At 43.7% G+C, this 21,044-nt stretch overlaps 1 protein-coding gene across 2 annotated transcripts in view; it reads right to left on the bottom strand.

The window, feature by feature from the left end:
- The window catches only part of LOC144790905 (dehydrogenase/reductase SDR family member 4-like), a 118,010-nt gene that overhangs the window by 4,829 nt on the left and 92,137 nt on the right, over positions 1 to 21,044 (bottom strand). Inside the window, exon 8 of one of the 2 annotated variants that reach the window (XM_078665546.1) lies at positions 17,201 to 17,256. The exons of the other annotated variant lie outside the window; for it this stretch is intronic. Within the exon in view, the coding sequence (XP_078521672.1) occupies positions 17,201 to 17,256 (56 nt within the window). The remainder of the gene's footprint in view (positions 1 to 17,200; positions 17,257 to 21,044) is intronic. 2 annotated transcript variants of the gene reach the window in all.

Genomic DNA, 21,044 nt, shown 5'->3' with positions numbered 1-21,044 from the left:
AGAGGGTTCTCATGAAAACCTTCCCTCATGTAACAAGTGCTGTAATATAAATGTATTGATCATGGTAACAAGAGTACAGACTGTGGGAATCGGAAGACGAAGCATCGTATGACTGATGACACCATCTTGTGAGCTATTCTCATTGGATATCGACAGAGGATGCCTACAGAATTGTTACTAAAGTATGAACTTATATTAATGAGTGTTCCGAGCTAGTTAGCAACACACCACTTTCAATACACCTCATTTCCTCTTAATTTCTTTCAAAGTTTCCGTTGGTCCTGCTGATGGATCTTTCCTTGCTCTGAAACACGTCTTTATGGAGATTTGATTTTCTGTAACTATTTCCCTGAGGTGACTAATTGTTTTTCATTTCTGATCTTTTTGGATTGTTAGGATCAATGCTACTGCAAGGATTGCACTTTTCTTTTACAGTTGATACTGCAGCTGTATGGAACTCGGCTGAGTTTCCAGAACTACTCTTTATGAGAAGTTCATTTCTACTCGCTGTTCTCCAGAGCAACTCTTCATGGGTTCTATTTAGAAAAGGTGCGTTAGTTAGCTTACGGGGTTTCTTTATAGAACCCTGTGTATTTTTCTAATGCTGATTTCTACCCAAATCTATTTTTATATTTCTGTCAATTTACTAAACTGAATGAAGATAATAGAGATTCTAACTTTACGATAAATAAAGGTTTTTGAAACCTTCACCAGACTCTCATTATTGACTGATCACCAAAAATCTATTTGTCATTGCTGTTTTGATTATTTTGAAAGAGCTCTAATTTGCCTCTCCGGAGTCACAAAGATTCTCCCCGCTGAGATTTGTAAGTGAGTGTATATAAAAGATTGAACCATCTTGGTGAGTCCTCGGGCTCCCGTACAATACTTTCAAAATAGTGCTTATCTCCAGAAATACGGCTGAATTCCTAAAAATAACTCTCTGTATTTGACTTAGACTTCTGTCAATTTTTTAAAAAACTTCACAGCCTCCACATTTTTCCAAGAATCTAGCAACACGGTCCTGGCTGCGCCAACAAGGTATCTTGCTTGCCTAGCAAAGATGCTCTGGACTATGAGGGCTCTTATTCTCAGTAACTTCAAACTAGACGCCGCCACCACTTGCAAACAACATAAGAGTCCTGCGGCTTCATTGGACATGTAGGATCCTTGATTATTCTTTGATGTCTTGCATAGTGTGCCCTGCAGAGCTGTGAAGCCTCTTTACAAGTGCAAAGACAAGAGTGCCAACTATAGATCATGACAGAGGGGCTTTTTATGCCTTATGTGTTTACCAATCTATATTTTCTAATAATAACTATTCTTTCCTAGCATAACTGCCCAGCCATATTTATTATAATTTTTTCAGGGGCTGTTAAATATTGACAGTCCATGTCTTTGAAGATATCTATCAACGGGCAGTACATTGCAGCATAGCAAAGGCTTCTAAATCTTGAAAGTGTTATCACAACCTTATAGCCTACTTTCATGTATATCAGGATATACATTGGTTGTGAATTAAAATACATTAATTGCCCTGTCCACCAGCTATTGTACACATTGTAGCTCCATCCAAGGGGAAGAAGGGGGATGGACATTGTTGTGGGATTCTGTCAATCTGTGTAGTCTGTGAATATATCTACTACATAGTCCTGCCAATTGTTGCCTAGTTCTTAACAGTTATGTTTTTCATTCGATTTAATGTGCAAATATAAATTGATCAGGGATATGCAAATTTATGGCGTTTATTGGCGCATTCTATGGCAGGGCTTTTTGGCCTCCCTCGCTTTGAAATGTTATTCATTCTGCAACTTGTGTCCCTTTTAGGGATTGTACTGTATGTGTGATTATGCATGTCCTGAAATAAAAAAAATAGATTACATAGTTGGATGGTATATAACTAATGATAAGTGAGTTATTTCAGACAGCTTTAGCTGTTTGCTGGCAAGCAGACCCACTGTTTCCAGTACATACTAGGGGGAATATTTACTAATGTTTCACACAACTCAGAGGAAAAGCCTCTTGTGATTGTTTTTATGCAGGAGGAAGGCCAGGGCTGGACTGGCCGTAGCGGGCACCGGGCAATTCCCCGGTGCGCCGCACTGGTGGGGGGCCGGTTTGTGGCCCCTGGGGGCCGTTTTGTTACAGGGCCATTTTTGCAGGAGGGAGGGCCGGCCGAGCACTTTGCCAGGCCCGGTTTTGGTTCCCAGTCCGGCCCTGAGGAAGGCCTGCTGCGCTGCCCTACAGCAAAACCTCATTAATGATGTCCTATATGTGTAATTCATTTGTGTCCTCTTCTATCCTTCTGAAAGCACATGGTCAATCTTTTTTTGTTTTCTGTCAGAAACCACAGAAACATTTTGACATGTCTCAAACTTTAAAAAAATAAAATACAGAGGGATTTGGCACTTCCGAAACATCTTATATTTCGTTGGTTTTGGAAGACAACCAGAGAGCCCACAGGGGACATTGGGGAATACTGCTGACTTTGATTCCAGGGCTATGTTGCCTGAGCTTTGCAGAAGTGCCCAGAAGGGCTTGCAAGAAGAAACTTGGCCTGAGGTACCTGACTTTTTGGAAAAAAGGAGAAAATAAAAGTTACAGGTTCATTAAAGGTGAGCCAATGGGTGGAGTATCCCAGTGCCATCATGCCTAATTATGCTGTGTGTGCTTGACACAGATCGGTACGTACAAGGCAAGCAAATGGCAGATCATAAAATTTTGTGAATGCTTCCTAGAGCAAAATACTGATAGCCAACAAACTGAAAGTACAAAACAGAGAAAATGCCAAGCTTACCACTAGGTATTCTTCATTTGTTCGTGCTGAGCATTAAATCAAACAAAGTTTAAAAAACAAGGGGCCCTGAGAAGCATCAGGGACTTTGGGTAGACATCGTATCGTATTGGCAGGCGCCCCAAACATATGCATAAATGTATGTGTGGTATATGTGATGTTCGTGGTAACAAAGGCATCCACACAAATGAAACGTGTGAGGTAATGCTGATGGCATGGATGAATCTCCTGTACCAATAACCTTCCTTCAAGAACCTCTAACTCAGAGGCAATAACTTGTATTTCTACAGTATATAGTGTATCCAAGTTACAAATGTATTGATACACAAATAAAAAACACTTAAGATAATTGACAGCGTAGTAGGTGTATGTGACAATAGTGATCAGAGCACCTATGAAAAACCAAGAATGGCAGGGTCCGTTAGTCTATTATAACCATTGTGGTAAGGGTCCACGGTTAAAGTCAATGTTTCAATCCAAAAAAAAATACCGGGATCATCATCAGGACTCCAGACATATAAGTGAGCCGGAGATAATAAGATGTACAAAGGTCTTTGGCAGAGCTCTGGGAGGACATGGAAATGTATGACAGGGTGCCTGCATACCACAGGATTCCATCATTGTGTAAAACCTGAACGAAGAAAATATGGGTGAGCAAATTTGATTTTGCAAAAAATCTGACATTTTCACAAAGATGATGCAAAATTACATCAGTCAAAGCATACTTTATTCGATTACTTAAAATCATAAAAGCGTATTACATCACATATGTAAAAAGACAGTTCATATATTAAAAAACAATTCTTACATTTTAAAAAACAGTTTCATATATTTACATAGGCTGGAGCATTTCATCTTTAGAGGTAATACTTTACAATTAAAAATACGTATTAGACATTTGGCGTCAATTTTTTAGATTTAATACGTATAGCTGCGACCAAGAAGCTTGCGACCCCATATATTACTCTCGTGCTACCCAGGAGTTGTAGGTAGCGGAGTGCAGGCCAGACTTGTATAAAGCCTGCTTCTCTCAAAATTGGAACTAAGAACTGTTTCCTACAGTCTTCATAGTGGCCACAAAACATGATAAAGTGCAACAGTGTTTGATCTGAAAAATTATCACAGTTACAGGGGATAGATGAATCTAATTTTCCCCAAACTGTATAGTTCCCCAAGGAATAGTGGATGATGTTAAGTCTAAATCTCACAAGGAGGTTACGATGGAAGGGTCGTGTAACAATGTTCAAATAGGGTTCCATTTTTGGGGTAGTCTGCAAGATGTAATTAGCTCTGACTCCCGGTTTCTGAACCTCTACTGCCTCCCGTTCCAGCTCCGCTTGGCCCACAAAGTTTTCCTTCATCCATGCAACATCGCCCTTCTTAATCGAGCTCGGAGCAGTGTACAGATCAGGCCTCCCCAGTTTATAAAAAGTATGTTTAATATACATTAACCATGGGATTTTATTAACTTTATCCAGTGCCATACAATCTTTAATGATGGAGCGGTTTAGACTAATTTCCAAGTTCAGCCAGATCTTTGCCCAGCAGATTAGTGGTGCCATCTGCAACTGATCACTAATGAAACCAAGACCCAGCTCTGTGTGCACTGAAAGTACTGGGGTAGATTGGGGTACCACTAACAGAGATCTAAGAAATTTATTTTCCACCACCTGAAGTTTACTTTGTGGTAAAAAAACCCAAATGGAAGCACCGTACTTGGCTATAGAAAGGCATTTTGACTTGTAGACTGTCAGCAGGGCTTCTATTGGGCGTGATCCCAACCGTTTTGCAAAGCTCAGTAGAGCAGAGGTTGATCTGGTGACAGCTATGCCTTTAGCCTTTAATTGTGCCTCCAAGTGCCCCTTTCGTCAAAAATGACGCCCAAATAAGTAAAAACCGGGACTCTAGAGATCTCTTCCCCATTGCAATAAAACTTTCTTATTTTTGCTGATTTTGGGCGTTTCCCCGCTACCATGACATGCGATTTTTTGTTATTTATCTGTAGATCCAGGGAGGACATAAATTCCCCAAAATCATCCAAGAGTCTCTGCAGCCCTACCCCAGTGCAGGCCATTATAACCGCGTCATCCGCGTAGAGGAGTACTGGGACTACATAGTCCCCCACGCGTGGAACGTCTGGTGTAGACCCTTTCAAGGTTGATTCAAGGGAGTTTATGTAAAGGGTGAATAGGAGGGGTGCTAAAATGCACCCCTGTCTAACACCTCGTTTCGATGTAAAGGGGCTAGTACTTCCTCCCTCGCTGTTGGTTCTAATCGAAGCTCGCAGGTCTTGGTGCAGGGCCGCTAAGAATCTTACCAAGGGTGGGTCTATCCCTATATTAATTAAAATAGTCCAGAGTTTTGTGCGATTGACCAGATCGAAGGCCGATGATAGGTCCATAAAGGCCATGTATAACAAACCCTCCTTAGCCACGGTGTATTTGCTAATTAACATGTGGAGGTTAAGGCATTGGTCGAGAGTACCCCTTTTGGCCCTGAACCCATATTGTAGTTCGGAAAGGACCCTCCTCTCCTCTAGGTGTTCTCCGAGTCTCTGCAGGATGACTCTGCCCAGGATTTTAACGGCAGAGTCAATCAGGGAGATCGGCCTGTAACAGGCAGGGTCAGATCTTGCTCCTTTTTTGAACACAGGTATAATGGATGAAGTGGCCCAAGACGAAGGAAACCCCGATGTAATTGTGGAATTAAAAATATTTGTAAGCGTCTTAGTCCAAAATTCCAATTGGTTCCTATAGAGGTCTGCGGGCACACCATCTGGGCCCGGCGCCTTGTTTTTCGTCATTTCCACAATGACCCTCTCAACCTCATTTTCTTTAAACGGCGAAAGGGGGGCTAAAAAACTGTGAGTGGGGTCCGTCACTGGAATATAGTCCTCCTCACTGTTATAGATTTTACTAAAATGTGCAACCCATATCTCATCTGGGATCACGGAATCCATGATTGAGTTATTTGTGCCAGCGAAGTAAGGGTGGTTAATTACAGCCCAAAATTTAGAGCTGTCTCTAAGAACATCTATTGACATAAGATTTTCCCATGCCTCATTTTTAATGCATTTTTTGCGGTTAGCCATGGCAAGTTTATAATTTTTTCTAAGTAGAGCCACTAGCTCCTGATTTCTAGGTTTTTGTTTTAATGCATATAATAGTTCTTTTTGGGTTTTTGAGCATGTCTCATCAAACCACCTTGGGAGATCTGGGCAGTCCCTCTTCTTATTTCACTTCAAGTCATGTCTGACTTGTGCACAAATATTAGTGAAGGAGTTAATGACCTGTTTACCATCTGCCAAATGATCTAGACATATTTCCATGTCCTCTTTTACTCTGCTCTCTAAGTCCTGCATAAAAGTGTCTGAGACCGCCTTGGCCCAATTAAGCCTCCTTCCCTGGTCCATGGGAATACGTTTATCATGATTTCGTTCCGCACTATCCTTATGTTTGTAAGCATCACCCCCCTTGAGTAATGACAAAACAAGGGGGTTGTGATCGCTGAAGATCGAAACGACAACTTCAAGGGTTGCTCCCATAGATATTATGCCAGGAGAGACAAAGATGAAGTCAATTACTGTCTCAGCATCTCTGCCTACAAAAGTCGGGGCCCTGTCCTCCCCCCAAGTTTCCTCAATTGCATATAGATTAACAATGGCCAGAAGATCTTCCAGCATCTCACCTTGTGAAGAATGTTCAAAGTGAGTGGAAATTGAACCAGGAGGACCTATGTGTTGTTTTGCCAGACAATCCCATCCACACAGGTGTACATTAAAATCGCCCATTAAAATTACATCGAATAAAGCGGTGTGCGTTGACTTATATTCTTCTAAAAAAGTAACCAAAGTATTCAGGTGTATGTTCTGTGTGTCCTTATCTGGGGCATTGTAAAAATTCAGTATTAAAGTCATTGGGTGTTTAGGACGAGACCATTCCAGGCCCTGAAGGTTAGCTGAGGTGATCCCCAATTTGCTGAATGTGCCTGGGAGTTTAAGTGAAGTTAGGATGCACAGGCCACCTTTAGATCTTCCTCCCAGTCCCGGTGTAGCCTTTACTTGAAAGCTACAATAACCATCTAGACAAAAAAGATCACTTCAGTCCCAGGTCTCTTGTAGAGCAATTATATCGTATTGTACCACAAAATTTAGCCATCTGTTATCCCTTACTTTCTTTCTCAGCCCTGCCACATTCCAACTGATTACCTTATATGAAGAATAGGGTATTACCTGCCTATTCTGTTCTATAACGGCCATGTCGGCCGTATCAGTGGATAGTTGTCAATCGTTTATGTCCAAACTCGACAGGGCGGAAAATCAATTGGTTAAAGTTATTTCTGGGCAATGCCCTACAGTAGTCTGTCCAGCAGTGTCCATTTTATCTGCCCTCAGCAAAGCCTGCTGAGATTGATATGAGTGACATTTAGTGTTGGTGGCATTCAGGGTGGTGCATTGAATCTGTGGGACATTAGGTGACCGTAATTTGTTATGTTATGTTATTATGGTTCTTCTATAGCGCAACAGCTACTCCAAAAGGAGTGTCCCGGCGCTTTGGCGAAGGAAACCCTCAAGGACGACAACACGACACAACAGCTAGGGAAAGCGGCAAGCCTATCTGGTGAAGAGCCAAGTTTTTAAAGCCTTTCTAAAGGACAGAAGGCTAGGGGTCTGTCTAAGAGAAAGCGGAAGCTCATTCCAGGCACGAGGGGCCAAATGATGAAAGGAGCGACCGCCCTGTCTAACGCGTTTAATGGCCGGGACTACCATTTTAGACAGAGAGGCAGACCGTAGAGCTCTGTTGGGTTTGTAAAGAGACAGACGTTTCCTGATGTAACTGGGGCCGATGGCATGAAGGGCTTTAAAAGTCAACGTCAGGCTCTTAAACTGAACTCTCTTGGCTATAGGAAGCCAATGCAGCTCTTTAAGCAGATCAGAGGCACTTGCGCGTCTAGGAAGCCCATAGATGGCACGGGCAGCTGAATTTTGGACTACTTGAAGCCGCCTCACAAGGTATTTAGGAAGTCCTAGATATAGGGCGTTCGCGTAGTCCAATCTGGACCCGACAAGTGCTTGAACAATGACCCTTCTGTGTTTGATGGAAATCAAGGGCAGAAATTTTCTAAGCATCCGGAGGATGCCGAAACATTTCCCTGAAAGGCTAGATATTTGGGGCCCGTAAGTTAGGTCATTATCAATAATGATTCCTAAATTCTTAGCTTTAACACTTGCCTTTGCAGGTGGAAACAAATCTTGCGGCCACCAGCTTTTCCAAACTGGCTCAGTAGCATAGCCAAAAAATAACAACTCCGATTTATCGGAGTTGCATTTTAGACCATGCCCCCTGAACCAGCCGAAAACCGCCTCTAGGCAACTTCTGATGCGGCTCCCGTCGAACACCTCGTTCTTGTTATGGGTAAACAAGAGTTGGGTGTCGTCAGCGTAAGACACGATCTGGGCGCCAAAGGACTCCGCCACCTCTGCAAGGGGGGCCAGAAAGATGTTAAAAAGCAGGGGGCTAAGGATAGACCCCTGAGGGACCCCTACTTCCAGAGGTGCCATAACGGCGGAGTGTGGAGGCGCCCAGATCGTTTGTCGGCGGTCGGCTAAGAAGGATTTAAGCCAGTTCCACACCGTCCCCCGAAGACCGCATTCCCAGAGTCGTATTAGGAGGGTTTCGTGGGGAACGGTGTCGAACGCCGCCGACAGGTCCAACATAAGCAGCATGGCCTTTCCTCCCGCATCCAACACCTCTCTGATAGCGACAGTGACTTCCAGCAACGCGGTCTCCGTGCTGTAATTGGCACGAAAACCGGATTGGGTGTTGTGCAACAGATCGTTCTCTTCGATGAAGTCTGAGATTGATCTGTGCACATGTCTTTCTGCCACCTTCGCCAGGGCGGGGAGGAGAGATATAGGCCTATAGTTGGCATGAACGGTAGGATCTAGGGCTGGTTTTTTTAGGAGTGGAAGAATGAGCGCACACTTCCACGCCGGGGGGACCACACCAGAAGACAAAGAGGAATTAAGAATGGAGTTAATGGGACCATTTAAGACTGGGGCTATTTTGTTGAGACAAGAGACCGGGCCAGGGTCTAAAGGTGAGCCGGACTTCAGCCTGGTCAGATGGACTAACGAGGAATCAAGGCTTAGCGGGGGAAATTCCCAGAGAGTGGGAGCCACAGCTAGATTGGGGAAGGAGAGGGCACCAGGTAGATCCACCTTAGTATGATTGGAGTAACCAGCAAGTGAATCTTGGATAGTCGTTATTTTATTGACAAAATAGTGTGCCAGTTCAATCAACCAAGGTTTTGAATGGGATTGAGCCGGGGTACCCAGGGACGGCGCAGTAAAATCCTTGACAATTTTAAAAATTTCCTTACATGTGTTTCCAGCATCGTCAATACGACGTTCAAAATGTGTTTTTTTTTTCATTCCACATCATCTTATGATAGGATCTAGTCAGGTTTTTAAGTTTGGCTTTTGCCAAAGGGTTGTAATCCTTCCGCCAAACTCTTTCAGCTCTCTTGCATTTTTGGCGGGCTTCCCTAAGCTGAGAGGTAAACCAGGGAGCAGAGGGCCTCTTGTTTCCCTCTTTGGCTGTTTTCTCAGGAACGAGAGTCGCCAATCTTGCCGTGAGCCAATCGGTAAAGTAGACTAGATCTTCTTCTACGTTACCCGACAAAGTACAGGGTACGTCTTCCATAGCCTGTAGTAGCCTCTCATTAGAGAGAAGATGAAAAGGACGGGACGTGCGCTTGGAAGGACTAGTGAGTTTCCTTCTAGAGGGTGAAACACAAGAAAGGAAGAAAGTAATTAAATAATGGTCTGACCACAACACCGGCTGCGGAGCTTGAGAGTCAATAGGAAGGGTGGAATAGACTTGGTCCAAGGTGTGACCTTTGTTATGTGTAGGTTCATGGATGAGCGGTGACAATCCTAGCATAGTAGTTATATCCATCAGTTTCATAGTGTCTGGATTAGTATCATCATCCATGTGTATATTTAGATCACCAAGTAGTAAACAGTGCTCCGATTTAAGGCACGGGACTGAGAGTGCTACCTGCAGTTCGTCTAAAAAAGGGCCTATAGGGCCAGGAGCTCTATATAAGAGGATGCCGGTACAGGCCTGAGATGAGGAAAGATGGAGTGTAAAGCCAAGGGCCTCAGTCTCCTGAATGTTATCGACCGGAAAAATGGTGCAGTGCAGCTGTTTGTTGACTATAATAGCCACACCGCCCCCTCGCCCAGACGATCTGTCTCTCCTGAAGATGGAATAATCAGGAGGGATAGCGTTAACTAAGTCGGGGGTCGAGGAGTCATTTAGCCAGGTTTCTGTCAGAAAAAGACAGGATACATTCGAGTTGTAAAGCAGATTCCAAATGTCAGGCGCGTGACAGCCTAAAGAACGCGTGTTGAGAAGTAGACAGACAATGGGAGGTGGTTGATGGGTCGGAGTGGCTTTTTCATATTTAGGAAGGCGCCAGCCGCAGTCAGGGCAACCTTTTCTTAACGCCCGACTAACGGGAAAAACATAATGGCAGCGACCTACAGGAGGACGGAATGTTAAGAGGGTCTCAGATGAGTATGTATACGACATACTCTGAATAGGTAATAGTAATGCACCTGTCAAAAAGTAGAGCCAGCCAGCCGTCCTGCCCCGTCTGCTGCCGGAACGCTGACGGGCCCAGACGGGCAGGACTCTGGCACGACTCAGGCGCAGAGAAGGCGCCACCCTGCGCGTTGAAAAGGGTGGAGCTTTAAGTAGGCCGGCGTAAGTTGCCTAATCAGGCGCCACGACCCGCACCAATATGGCGGCGTCTGGCTTCAAGAACTAAATAAGTATGGCGCTCCCACAACACCCCAGAACCGGACCCGCAAAGTAGCGGTGCTTTAGTAAGTTTTATATGTGGGTGAGGGGCAGTAATAGCGCTACAGCGAGCAGCTAAAAAGAAAAATTATTTTTAGTAAGGATAAAAAATTAAAAGCGCTGGAACAGCAGTCTTAAATCACCGCGAATAGCGCGAGCGCACAAACCAAAGCAGCGCTAGGCAGCCTGTCCTCAAGGCACCTTTGCCAAGGAGAGCCCCTGCTTGGGTTCCGCCTTAAGTAGGCCGGCGTAAGTTGCCTTATCAGGCGCCACGACCCGCACCAATATGGCGGCGTCTGGCTTCAAGAACTAAATAAGTATGGCGCTCCCACAACACCCCAGAACCGGACCCGCAAAGTAGCGGTGCTTTAGTAAGTTTTATATGTGGGTGAGGGGCAGTAATAACGCTACAGCGAGCAGCTAAAAAGAAAAATTATTTTTAGTAAGGATAAAAAATTAAAAGCGCTGGAACAGCAGTCCTAAATCACCGCGAATAGCGCAAGCGCACAAACCAAAGCAGCGCTAGGCAGCCTGTCCTCAAGGCACCTTTGGGTTGTGAGTAGAAAGATAAGGGATCAAAATAACTTAGAGATAAAGGCCTGATGCCTTGTCCATCAAGCTCTGAACCATCCCATAACAAAGTATTCACAATATTTGCTCTGTTAAAATTAACAACCACACAATCTCCTGGGATAGTCTTTCTCCGTTTCCCAACCCACTCAACCCTTCTAGCCGTAATTATACTCGAGGCAATATCGATATTCCCACTACTAAACTGTGTGCACCACCTTTTAGTTCTATCCAATAGTTCATTTTCCTTTTCCACGGCACCATTTTTTAGAGAAGGAATTCCAGTCAGAATTACCACTAAAGGGGCTGCTTGAGGGGGAAGATGCAATGTAGTTAATTTTGGGGCACAGGGATCAGAGATATGACAGTCCTGGACTAGAGACCCTCTATGTACAGGCTCAAGGGGTATAGCGTGTTGTTGAGCACTCATGGGTAGCTTTGTCCTTTTTTCTTGGTGTAACTGTCGTTCAGGTAGGGTCTGCGTGTCTGTACCCAAGGCGGGAAGCATGTCCATTTCCTGCCTAGACATCACAGTTTGAGTCTCGCCCATGGCACTACCTTCCTTGAAGCCTGTAAGGTGAGCCCTAAATTCCTTCAGGAAATTATCAATAATTCCACATTTCTTGACAATATTTGCGACACAAAGGTTCAGAGAATCCACTATGTCCTTCCCAATGTTCACAAGTACAGGCTCCAAGGGGGATTCAATTATTTCCTCCATCAAGTCCTTCACGTTAGCAGGGAGACTAAGGTTCGTTGTACTATCCTCTCTCCCTTTAGACTGGATAGGGGGATTCTTCTTTTTATTGCCTTTACTGCCACGTTTAGCATTATCATGTGTCTTTGCCCCCCCCGGACTGTATCTCTGAGTGGTATCTACAGGAACCGGGCTATTCAGGATACCCTGCTGCAGATTGGCTACAATAATGTCTGGTTCTAAAGGGATAGGGGGAGCAGTACTCAATCGAATTGCAGCATCCAGAGGGGGTACTAATTCCGTGGACAGATCAAGTCCCAATTCTTTCTCTACATTGGCAATTTGATCGTTTAGAGCCCCCACAGCTGATGTTAAATAGGAAATTATAGTCTCTGATTTACGGGGCACCTTGGCGTTCTTACATTCACCTTCATTGGGAATCAGTTTGCGCTTCCCCATCCTGCAGCCAAGAGGGGTGGCCCGACCCGACCGCCTCTGACCACTGATGGCCACAGATGGCCCGCCCTCTGCCCGGGCTCAGCCCGGCGAAGCCCGCGCGCGTCCCGCGACGCGGAGGGAAGGGCTGACTCTAATATGCCTCCGGGCGGAAGCCCCAGCGGTCCGACGGCGGCCCAGCGAAGCAGGCGACGCTGGGAGTTATAGTCTGTGCTTGCTGCCGGCCCCTCTCAGCGGCCGTGGATGGTCTGCGGCGGCGGGGGCAAGCAGTGGTGAGTGAGGAGCCTGTGGTGGAGCGACCTGGATGCAGCAACCCCAGTGCCGGTAAGAGCGTCTCCCCGCTCCACCGAGGGAAGGGCTGACTCTAATATGCCTCCGGGCGGAAGCCCCAGCGGTCCGACGGCGTCCCCGCGAAGCAGGGGACGCTGGGAGTTGTAGTCTGTGCTTGCTGCCGGCCCCTCTCAGTGGCCGCGGATGGTCTGCGGTGGCGGGGGCAAGCAGTGGCGAGTGAGGAGCCTGTGGTGGAGCGACCTGGATGCAGCAACCCCAGTGCCGGTAAGAGCGTCTCCCCAATGAGAGTCTTTTATTTCATCGACAGTGTGCATACACCAAAGCACAACAGGATTACATATTTGGCACAAAATACAGTTTCTGGAATTTTTATGTTCGTTTTTTCATACGTGGACATGCCTCATATGAACAAGCATTGGCAAAGCCAAACGGTCTGTCTTTCCACATAGCTACAATACCTCCCGTAATTATTAAATATCCTTCTCAAGCCAGAATGAACATTGTGAAGTATTTAACAAGACTACAGCCCTTCAAAACTTTACTAGATGTCCCTATCCAGTTAGAAGCAGTTGCTTAACTAATCTGTCACAAAGCTGCAAACACTCATATTGCTACTAAATGCCCAGCTTGAGTAAGACGCAACTGCTTCAAATGTCCTTCACAAAGCTGAGGGTGTGTGGCTTCAATATAAAAATGAACATTTCAACTTTTGCTACTCTAATAAATTATGCTTGATTTCAGTAGGGTAAATAAATATGCCAGTGCTGGGATATGCTGACGAATGAATAGCCCAACTTTCAATAAATGTGTTGATTACTGTGGAACACTTGTGAAGATGTTCTAACATATATAGGTACTAGCAGCCACTGGATGAGTCAAATGCCTTCACCTGTTTTGTTGGAAAACTGTTTTTTTGAGTGACACTATATTTATGTCCCAAGAGAATGCCCACTGCCTTATGCCACAGGCAATGGTAGGAATAAGCAAAATGCAAACCAATATACTCGCTTGTGGTGGATTTTTTGTATTTCATCGTATACTGTGGTTATCAAACCCAAGCCGTTGACTAACCAGCCGAGTAGTAACCCTCCCAAATTGGCACGATCACTAACTCCAATTAGGTAGACACATTTTTTCTTAATGCTGCATTTCCTCAAGCAGTTACTAGAGGTGCCTCTCAAGTGAGCTATGTGTCGTTGTATTGTAAATTACAAACCTGAGGGTGTGTGGCTTCAACCAGAAACTTGCATATACACTCTAGGTACACTAATAAATAGCCGTAATTATTAGTAGGATAAATACATAAACTAAAAATGGTTTATAGTGAGCAATCAAAATTGAAATTTACAATAAATGTGTTGAGAGTTATGGAAATAGTTGAATAAACTCTAGGCACTAGACGGCTTTAGGAAGTGCAGTATCTTAAAAGTTCTATTCTTGCAGAACTACTTTTTAGATGTATGTATATATGTGCAATGGAAAAATCAGTCACTCCAAGTGAAAGCGTCTGACTGGTGGAATGGGCTATTAGGTTGGCCTATACTTTACGCTAGGGTGGGAGAGGGTATAATTTGAGCGACATCTCAAGAGACCAATGATGAAGGAGTGTTGATCAGGCTTTTTTGTTTGATATTTTTGGGAAAACATGAAGAAGCAAGAAAGCTAAAGCTGTTTTTTAGCCCAGGTCTAAACATGTCACACAAGATACCAGCAGGAGATTGATTGAGTTACAAGTGTCTCTGAGAGATTTTTTCTTTACAAACCAAGTGGACAAGAAAGTATGTGAAATCATATAATGCAGCATTTGGAGAAATCTCACAAACTTCATGTAATATGAAATTCAGGTACTTTTCAAAATTTGCTCGCCTAATTCAAATATTGCCCTGGTGTATTAGAGACATGACCCACTATATGTATTACATGGAAGTGCATTACAATGAGCGCACACTATCAGTGTGTAAAATTATAATTTTTGTGATCAAGCTTTGCTAAGTTGAAAAACGCATAGACTTAGACCATGGCAAAAAGTTATGCAAAAGAACAGTTTGGGAGGAAACATGTTCCAGCAAATTAATCTCCCTCTAAAGTAGGTTGTCTCAGGGTTGGGTTTTTTTCTGTCAATTTTTTTGCAAACCTTGCAAAATATCTTAAGCACGTAAAGTAAAGAAAAAAAAGCTTCAAAACATTTGTAACAGAAAAAAATCATAACTTTGCTCCTCCATAGCTCATTGTGACTTGAGCATCCTAGAAGCTCATTGGATTTAAATTAAAACAAATACACAATGCCTGCTCTTTTGAACCATTTCCCCATCAAAATTTCTTCCAAAACGGTGTGCATGCACATAGGTATTCACAAACAGGTCTAACACTGTGCATCACGGCAGGAAAGATAATTTTGACTCTCAAATGGTGTGCATGGGAATGCACACACAACCTTCTGTTTTTATGGTATAAAGCTCCATTGGTTTTTGCATCTTGGCACTAATTAAAATCATATTTGGAACACCATGCAGCCCTTCTGGACTTGAAAGAAACAGAACCCATCCAAACTACTCTCCCACTCCCACGGAGTCATACTCAGCCAATTTTGGCCCTAGAATCTATTTACAGGCAGCACGTATGGCACAATAACTCTTTAGTTGGACTTGGCCCTCTCTGCGGGGTCAAAGCTTTTGCCTCCACTCCTCCTATTTTTTGGACTTTGTTTTTGTTGATTTTAGCACTCTATTCCCCTCTACTACTACTAACCACTGTTAAGGTGTTTGTGCTTACTCTCTAAAGCATGGTAAAATTGACCTACACTTGATTGGCACATTTAATTTACATATAAGTCAATAGTCAAGTGGTACAACATGTATGTTAAATACTACTAGTGGGCCTACAGCACTTATTGTGCCACCCACTGAAGTAGTGTTTTATAACATGTCTCAGGCCATTGTGTAAGAGGCAATTTTTTTGTCTTGACAATTTGATGCTTGAAGCCTGTGTCCTTGATCACATGACTGTGAATAGTTGGCAGTTGGCCTATATGTATTTCTCCCAGACAGTAGGACAAAGGGCTGAAAGGTGTTGGCAGAGTGGTCCATCTTTCCAGGATGGGAAGGGAAGAGCTGTTCACCACCCCACATATATTTCAAAGGGGCTGCATCCAGCACCCTCACAAAGAACTTGACACTAGTCCTTTGTCACCCTAGACACTTGAAGCCTGGGAAGAGAAGGATCAAGAACGAGATGTGGGGGGTGTCTAGAAGTTTTTCCCTCTTCAAAGGCGTGCATCAAGTATAAATATTGGACATTCAGATCAACTCTACAGTTCACTCCTGGACATGCAGAGGACAAACAAAAGGACTACCTTCTACTTCAGAGGACTGCCGTGAGTCCTGCTCTGTACTTCAGATGACTGCCCTGCTGCTGCCAGAGGACTACCCTGCTGCTTGAAAACTCCCTTCCTGTTTTATCCCAGGACAACCCGAGTGACTCCAAGGGTCAGTTGGCTAACCTCCGGTTCTGAAATACAGGGACACAACAAGGTCCAGAGGCCTACCTGCAACTGCGCAGGTGATCTGCTAAAACTGGATTTAGCTGAGCCCTGCTGGCTCTGCTGGAGTGAGTTCCAGATCCAAAAGATGCTTCCCTGGGTCCCAGACCCTTGGATGGCATGAGTTGAGTTCCTCTTGTGAAACCCAAAAGTTTTGGACTCTGACTGCCTGACTTTGAGAAGGTAACTTTTTCAGTGGGATTACCTGGTCCCTGTATTAAGCCCCCATTCCACCAAAATCAGAGTGAACTTGTTACAGTAGTAAATCCCTATGTCTAAAGTGAAAAGGGTGGGAACACCCACAACATTATTTGAAATGTAAGGGAAGGGGTTTCTCCATAGTGAAACAATGTTGCTTTTAGTGAAGAGAAAGTTAGCAAAGCCCAACAACACTTGGAAATTGAAGACGAAAATTAATGCAACTGTAAATGTGCACTTGCTGCATTTATGCAAACAAAAATGTTTTTACTTGTGAGTAACTCTAAACTGAAGGAATTCCACATCTTATCCCAGAAGTCTGTGTCCCAGCTTCACAGGAATACATGTGAAAGTTCTCTGTGAACTCCAAAGCAAGTTGGACATTTGCTCCAAAAGTTGGCATAAACAACCAGAATAATTATCTATTTGTTGGAATTTCAAGCACAACAATAGACAAGTTTCCCGAAGCAATAATAATCTGAATAAAGAGGGAGGTGTTGTAATGTGTACATATAGGTGTGGTTAAATTGGCGAGAAAGTACAATATAAACCTAGTATGATTTACTCAATGCATGTATATATCTGTTAAATGATCGGAAAGAGATGGAAAATGGCTTTAGACCATGCAAAGACCGCACAAAAAAAGCATGGTGTTTGACTTCACATTGAAAAATATTGGTCTAGGTAAGTAAATGCATATAGTTCAAATCTCAATCAAACACCCATGTGATTGACCATCCTGGATGACAGGGGCCAATATTGTTCAGAAGAGAAAGCACACTTATTACCTTTGGAGTTCATATAATTTCAATATGTCCTTCAAAACTGCTTCGTCAGTCCACGCCTGTTTCATGAAAGGGCAGAAACAACACAGTTCCAGGTCAGGTTTATTATTAGGGCCTCACAGTCACCTACAATTATCACAGTTTAATTAGTTACAATTCTCAGCCTTACATTTCAGGAAGGGACATCCTGTGATCACCACCTGATCCCTTTCTTCATACACTGCCCCAGACTCAATAAACAATGAATTTTCAAATGTCTAAATACTTGATTAAATGATGGCTGATCTTAGAAAATCTTCCACTTACTACAGGCAATGCTGAATTTAGAGAAGAGTCCACTTGTGGAATTTTTTTAACCCTGGGAAAAGGTGGGTGGAGGAAATGTAGCCATTGGGTTTCCTGTTAGATTAAACCATTCCTCTGAAACTAGGGCAAATGTATTTTAACATCCAACTGTACATCAGGTTCTAAATGTTCAAGGCCTTCTCCAATATGCAAGGCCAAAGAAGAATATCATATAGGGTCTTTTTGCCCAGTCAATCCAGGAAATCCGAATGCTAGATGACCCTCTCACCTACTATCCACATGTTTAAGTTTCTATCTATCCAATACTTCTGTCCATAATTTATTTACCAAATACCGGAGCATATTATCAAGGAACGGCGTTAAAATTATCACCGCTTTAGCAGCAGGAAACTGCTGCTAAAAGGGTGATAATGGGCTTGATAATATGCCATAGGGACTTCCAATGGAAGCCCATGTTAACACTAGAACATGGGCTTCCATTGGGATTCTCAAGGGCATAATATCAAGCCCATTATCGCCACTTTAGCTGCAGTTTTTTGCCGCTAAAGCAGCGATAATTTTAATGCTGTACCTTGATAATATGGCCCATCATTTTCTAACTTGACCTTGCATCTGTCAGCCACAGCAAAACAGCTGTTCACTTTACACCTAGACATTCTGTAGCAATAAACTACATGTAACTACATTATTCTCAGAAACTCTTTCTTTAGTGACTACATCCATTCAGCCTACATGCCACATCCAGCTTCACCATTCAACCAGACACTGCATCCATACCATGCACTGTCCATGAATCACAATAAAGCCTTCAATCCTGTACCTCTATAAACCCGACTCAATATCTCCATTCTCCATATGCACAGTGATTGGCCCGTTCAAATTATTTTCCATCATACACAATAAATGGTGTTGCCCACATGATGAAGTCTTACATTGTCCTGCCAAAATATTGCTTCCAGAATATCAACTACCACATTTCAGTGATGATTATATATATATTTACTATTCTTAGCTCCACATCTTCATACATTGATAACATACAATTATACATAGGCATGTGAATGTGAATTAAGGTAGATATGTAGTTAATAATAGTTACCCTATTCTTAACTACCTTCACAATATTGTGGTAGTCAATATTCTGGATACAATATTATTGTCCCTCAGTTTTGTGAAAAAAATTCACAATAAATCCATACTCCCTGCATACTTTCTTAATCCAACTGACTACATTCTACTCACATACACTACATTCTTTCCATATGTACTACATTCTCTCCACATACATTACATTCTCCACACATACCATATGTATAGACCAATACATTTCTTCTGTTCACGCCTCAAACAAAATCCACTCACTCTCTGGATTTCATCTTTCTAAAACACAGCACACATATACACGACACACATTAATCCACCCCAACATACAACATTCTACCCTATGTACTTCTTTATAATCCACCACACTCCACATCAATCCACCTAATGTACTGCATCTACATATCACATAAGCTACATGAGTTCACACCTTGCTCTACTTTGCTTCACCTAGGACTCAACTTCCAATCATCCCAAACTATCTAATCTTGTACCCCATGCACTAACTGCATCACCCATCACTATATTTTGTTACAACACACACACAATCAATCAATACAAAACATTTAACCATAAACTCCACTAATTACCTACACCCCATGCATCTTACTCATCATACCCACCCTTTTCACCAACTCACCTCTTGATTTACAATCATCAACAATCCCACCCATTTCAGCAAAAAATAAAAGAGGAAAGTTTTTAGACAAGGCCATTTTCTAGGAATGTCGACATTGTAATGACCAAAGAAAGATCCATGACAGAAGCTTAAATAATGATTTGTTAAGGGTATTACATACCAGGCCCCTTCTAGTACGACTATGAGTTTCACCCACCTATGAGACAAGTAAAAGCAGGACTAGTAGTTATAGATTTCTTATGAAGCAACTTTTCTAAGTCTTAAACAACAAGGAAACCAAAGACCACATTATAAATATATTCTTTTGATACAACTAATGTATCATTGTTGGTACAGGAGCATCCCCTGCATTGTGTACAGATGTGGCACCATGCCCTAAGCACAGCCTGACTTTCATTTTGGCCCTGGTGCCAGGATAATCTATGTGAGTGGCCATAGGCCTAGAAGTGTCCCTGACAATCTGAAGACGTGGACCTGTTCTATGGCTCCAAGGGGTGTATCAAGTGTGTCCTCATTGGGGGCAGTAGACAGTTGTCCCTGTCCTGGGTATATTACGTAAAGTGACGGTTACAGCCTAATGTGTATTTTAGAAGAGCTCAGTAGTGTGTCCACACCTCTTTGTGCCACAACAGCAAGGCCTATTGGACTACTTGTGTAAGATTCCTCTGTTTTGTGTATGCCCAAAGGGGGGGGGGGATTAGGAGCTGAGTGGGCACCTGGGAGGGAGAAGTGGAGGGAGTAACAGAGGGAGTGGAAGGGCTGTAGCGCCTTGAAGAAAAACCATATGACCAAATCCACTCTAGTTTGTTCCCCAATTCCTTTACAACAGGGAGAGGAGTGCTCTGCAATGTACTCAAAGAGCCTGTGTGCAACCAGGCCTGGTGTCTGCCTGAAAGACAGTCTCCCAGATGTGAAGGGACATCACCAATAGTCTATAGCCTTTTTCAGGAGTAGATATGTTTTGGCTCTGAAGCAGCCTGCCTGCTGAGGAAGGTAAATAGCATGCCCCGTCCTGTGGGAGGAGAGATTGTTCAGGGAGTAAGAGCCCCAGTGTGTCCCCAGTGGCTGTGAGACTTTCAACAAGAGCTCACTGTATGCGAACAAGCCAGGGAGGGCCTGTACGTCCTGTAGGCCCAATGGTCTCTCATTCAGGTTTCTACAGAGAATAGCAACTGCTCATCATAGGCTGTGACTGCGTGACGTCTGTAGGCCCAGACAGGAGCTGCAAATGCATGACAGCCCAGGCGTGGGCTACAACTGCTGTGATCCTCATACCCTCAGATAGAGGCTTCAAATGTCATGATTGTCATAGGCCTCAATGAGGGCACCAACTTCGGTGATCGCCCTAGACCCGGACATGATATACAACTACCGAGAAGGCAGTAGTCCCTGATGGGGGCTATAACTCCTAAGATCAAGATAGGCCAGAACAGGGCTGCAACCAATTCTTGGTCCGATTAGAACTGCAAATGCCGTAATCACCCATAGTCCAACCCAGGCTGCATCTGTCCTCACCACAGGTAGAGCTGCATCTCCATAATCTTCAGAGACCACCGCATGCAGCTGCAGCTGCATCAGCGCTGTGGGCTCCATAGACTTAGGATGGATGAGAGGACCAATTGCTGCTTCCCATGCCTGATGTCCTACATATCCCTGTGGACGTTTGGCTTATGGCAGCCCCCTCAAAAGATAAGCTCCACTTCAACAAGAGGCAAATGAGGACTCAAACGTGCAACCTGTATCAAAATGGGCTAAGACTAAAAACTGACCAAGCCCCTTGCACCGCCCGTACATCACTTT

This window comes from Lissotriton helveticus, chromosome 11 (genome assembly GCF_964261635.1).
Source record: "Lissotriton helveticus chromosome 11, aLisHel1.1, whole genome shotgun sequence".
Classification (NCBI taxonomy): domain Eukaryota; kingdom Metazoa; phylum Chordata; class Amphibia; order Caudata; family Salamandridae; genus Lissotriton; species Lissotriton helveticus.
The sequence above is the reverse complement of the archived record's forward strand: the minus strand, read 5'-3'. Positions and strand labels throughout refer to the sequence as shown.